The 4,264-nt window shown below is 26.9% G+C and overlaps 1 protein-coding gene across 2 annotated transcripts; it reads left to right on the forward strand.

The window, feature by feature from the left end:
- Positions 1-1,114: 1,114 nt before the first annotated feature.
- On the forward strand, positions 1,115-2,977 carry LOC129900473 (uncharacterized). Of its 2 annotated transcripts, none has more exons than XM_055975456.1 (3): positions 1,115-1,318; positions 1,416-1,605; positions 2,305-2,977. In XM_055975456.1, the coding sequence occupies exons 1-3, from the start codon at positions 1,139-1,141 to the stop codon at positions 2,655-2,657; spliced, it is 723 nt and encodes a 240-aa protein (XP_055831431.1). In that variant the 5' UTR covers positions 1,115-1,138; the 3' UTR covers positions 2,658-2,977. The 2 variants fall into 2 exon arrangements, with proteins under 2 accessions (XP_055831431.1, XP_055831432.1); XM_055975457.1 differs by having other exon boundaries at positions 2,320-2,977.
- The last annotated feature ends 1,287 nt before the right edge of the window (positions 2,978-4,264 follow it).

Consider the following 4,264-nt stretch of genomic DNA (forward strand, 5'->3'; position numbering starts at 1 on the left):
TTTGGAGCTTAAGGTGAGTTGCTTTCTTTTCGGCAACACTTTGATTCTAAATACTCTTTATATTTTCTATTGTGTTTTCTTTTAGACAATTGTTTTAGACTTTTCAGATTTGCTTTGTATTCGTAGATGTTCTTATTTCAGTGTCACCAGATTTCGGGGTTACTTTGCATTTGATATTTTTATTTTGCACTTATAATTTATTGGGAACAATTAATTATTTGCTATATAAGTTAGTTGTTTATTCTGTATTATTTATGTTGTTAATTGTATATAAATAAAAAGGGTTCGATTACGGGAATGGTGGGTACTCCCACGGCCTAAATGAATTTTGAATCGTGACAGTGTCCCATTTTCACCCAACCCCCTATAGCCCCCATCTTCACTATCCCACATTTTCACCCCTCATAATATTTTTTTAGATTATATATAAATAATTTTAAGATAATATTTTTTCGTATGTATCTGACAAAAAAAAAATAAGACACTTACTTATTTTTTATATAGAAAGTATTTTTTTCGTACTAAACACACCCAAAATGTCCCTTTATGCTGAAAATATGTTATATTTGAACTACTTGTAGAAGTGTATTATCCTCAAATATGTAGTAATGAACGTAATACATGAGTAACTAAATAATAAAAGGTTAATAATTCTGAATATTTGCTAGTAAAGGGAACTAGTTAAGGCATTAAGAACACATTTAAAGTAATTGAAGGTTAAATCTATGTAATCAAATATCACAAAGATCAAAATTAAAATTTATTAATATATTATAATGAACTTTTACATCTTTTATTTTCATTTCTGTACTGTAATCAGCAATAGATTAGTTAAAAACTTTTTTATGGGTAAAGAGTCAAGACACTAAAAAAGTCAAGCAAGAAATAGACAGGAAATGACCTAAAGCTAATTACTTATGGCCTATATGCTAATCTCCAACACTCTATTGATGAGTATATGATGGGGACATGTATATTCTGTTGATGACATAATGAAAAAATCGTATCTCATAGCAATTAATTCTTAAGATTTCCTCTTTTTATGTAATATAAATACATCAACCAAACAAAGAATATATATATATATATATATATATATATAAAGCAAGTTTCAAGTCTCCATCTCTCTCTATATGATATGAAAAAACTCAACATGAGAAGCAACAAAAAAGAGAAAGAAATGATGGGTATTTGTGAACTTGAAGAAGATAAGCTGTCCCAAATGGTCAGAGATTTTATTGAATTGGATTGTGAAACTTTTCAAGTTGATGAACTTGTTGATGATCATAATAATCCTACTACCTATCTTTCCTTAAAGGTACATATTGCCTCTTTTTTTTGTTTTCATCTAATAATGTTGACTTCTTCTTTTCATCTTTATCTAAATTCCCAAATATTATTTTTTTAATTTATAGGATATTCTTGAGAATGTTAGTGATGCTGAAAGAGAGATTCTTGGGAAAATCTTGTTTTATTGGAGAAACATGGTTAATAATATGGAGCCTACAAAGTTAAGACAATGGATTGTGAATAGATTAAGAATGGATGAGTATGAAGCTTCTCTTTGTAAAACTTGTTGGATTACCTCTTCTGGGCGTCCTTCAGGTACTACTCTAACCCCCACCCGGCCCTGTACCAATTTATGTTGCGTCCTTCAAATTTCAAGAGTTAAACAGTTTAATTTTTACTGTGATTTTGGGCATGAAATTTTAAGTTTTTTGATATATAAAATTTTGTATATTTGAAAATTATGTAAAAGTACTAAAAATGACGATCAAAATTTTTGAAAGTTATTATATGAAAAAAATTCAATGAAAGAAAAATTCATTTGAATTTCAAAATTCGAAACGGAGGGAGTAATGGTTTGGATATTATTTTGGTGAAATATTAAAAAATTATTTGAGAAGTATTCCAAGTGAAATAATAATCTTTATTCGAAGAACTTTATCCCCTTTTTTTCCAAATAAAATTCATGTATAGACACAATTTGAACTTTAAAATGTTTTTTCCAGGTTCAATTTCAAATTCTTTTTTTCGAAGGTGTTGATTTTTTCAAGTTAAGAGTAAACACTTGACTATAAATTAATGTATAACCAAACATTTACTATTTGATTAACTTTTTCTTTTTTCTTTTTTTGAAAAAAAAAAGGAAAAACAATTATATCCCAACTTTCAAATATCTTTTAAGTAAATTTATATCCAGAAATAATTTCAACTTTCAAATAATTATATATATATTCAACCAAATTAATTGCAACCCCTTTTCTTTTTACTGATTCTTTTTTTTTTGTGTGTGTGTTGAAGCATTTCAATTCACAGGTGATTATGAATACATAGATGTGATGATGAAAGAAATTAGCAATGGATCAGAAAGAGTGAGACTAATAGTGGATATTGATTTTAGGTCTCAGTTTGAGTTGGCAAGGCCTACACAAGAATACAAAGAGCTTTTAAATTCTCTTCCATCAATATTTGTGGGTACTGAGGACAAACTCAATGGCATTATCTCTTTACTTTGTTCAGCAGCCAAACAGTCCCTTAAAGAGAAAGGTCTACATGTTCCACCTTGGAGAAAAGCTAGCTACATGCATTCTAAATGGCTCTCACATAACTGCAAGAAAATTGCTTTGTTTACTCCAACTCTTCATATAGTTTGAAGGACTAATTAATTTTAAAAACTTTTGGAAAAAGAGACAACTAATTAATGGTAGAGAGTTTTTATTTTTTTCCTCTTTTGTTCTAAGATGGTATTTGGTAGTTTGGTATATATTATTGTATATTGTCAAAACTCAAAAGGTCTATTTTGCCTCGGCTTGTTATGATGAGGATTAGAAGTGCTTGAATATTTTTGTTGATGCACTTGTAATCTTGTTTGATATCAATTTTTCTTTTGTCTATCTAGTATTTCATACCTTTATTTTAATTAATTTAAAATTATGTCAGATACTTTGTTGTATGAATAAAATGTTTTCGATTATGCATAGCTCCATGTCCAATATTTGAACTCAATTTTGTCTAGGATGATCACTACAAAAAATAAACAAATCGAAAATTGAGGATTGAAATCGATGCGCAACCTTATTTTGTCAGAAAATGGTAAGTCAATATAAGGAAACCGATGAACTTTCTCTATGTACGTCGATTTTCTTAAATTATGAATTTTTTATCAATTTTTCAAAAATATATTTAAAAAATATAACAACTTGAAAATTGAATCCAAATACTTGCTATGATATTAACAATTCTACTATTACACCATACATGTTCAAAACACTGATGGAGTCTCTTGGTTTTCGTAAAAGATGATAAAAGCAAGAGACCACAATTTTCTTTAAAATAAAATAATTTATTTCATAATGTTCATGCATTTTTTGCGAGAAATCATTAGTTTTTAAAGAATTCATTGAAAAAACGACAGTCCCCATTGGTTTTGTCCGCCAATTTTATTCCGTCGATGTATTCAATCGATTACTCACGTTTTTTTGTACTGAATATTTCTATAATGTGTGATAATATAATTCAATATATTCCTTTCATTTCCCTTTCAAGTTTCAAACAAAATATGGCAATCAAATGAATTTTTTCAGTTAAATTTTTTGTTAAAAAATAAAATTTGAATGAGGTTTTCTTTATTGGGTGTAATTTAAATTAGCTTTTTAGATGAACTAGTGAATGTTAGAAGTCATTTTAATAATAATAAGCTTAATCAGACTACTTAGAAGACTTCAATCTACTATCATAAGAAATTTTAAGCTCTTCTAATTAAAATTGAAAATTGAAAATTGAAACAGATTTTTAAGGGAATAAATATTTTCTTACGTCAGTTTTTGCGTAAAATATTTTTATCTTAATACCCTTATATGCCTTTCTCTCTACTTTTGTCTTCCTCGTTGTAGGTGGTAGGCAAATATTAAAAACCTTTAGATGGATGATGCCTTTGCCTTATAGATGTTATATATTTTGTTTCTTATTCATTTTCACCTTAAGGAAATACTCTCTCGATTTCAATTTATTTGTCTGTTTTTCCTTTTTAATTCATTTTTAAAAATGTCTTTTCTTTTTTAAAAAATTATTTCTAATTTTTCATATGACATTGATTAAAATCACAAAATTGAAAGATATTTTAGTATATTCGACATATTTTTAGTTTAAAATCATAAAATTTAAATTTTATTTTTTAAACTCAATATCAAATTAAAATCAGACAATTAAATTGAAATAAAAAAGTAATAATTTTAAAAGTAATTAATAACACTAATTAATG

The sequence above is a fragment of the Solanum dulcamara genome, chromosome 8 (genome assembly GCF_947179165.1).
Source record: "Solanum dulcamara chromosome 8, daSolDulc1.2, whole genome shotgun sequence".
NCBI classification, from domain to species: Eukaryota; Viridiplantae; Streptophyta; class Magnoliopsida; order Solanales; family Solanaceae; genus Solanum; species Solanum dulcamara.

What these genes read in the sequence shown, in the direction of transcription:
- LOC129900473 (XM_055975456.1), top strand. Translation starts at nt 1,139, where the DNA reads ATGAAAAAACTCAACATGAGAAGCAACAAAAAAGAGAAAGAAATGATG. An exon ending in CTACCTATCTTTCCTTAAAG is followed by an intron (nt 1,319 to 1,415) that starts GTACATATTGCC and finishes TTTAATTTATAG; the next exon opens with GATATTCTTGAGAATGTTAG. An exon ending in CTCTTCTGGGCGTCCTTCAG is followed by an intron (nt 1,606 to 2,304) that starts GTACTACTCTAA and finishes TGTGTGTTGAAG; the next exon opens with CATTTCAATTCACAGGTGAT.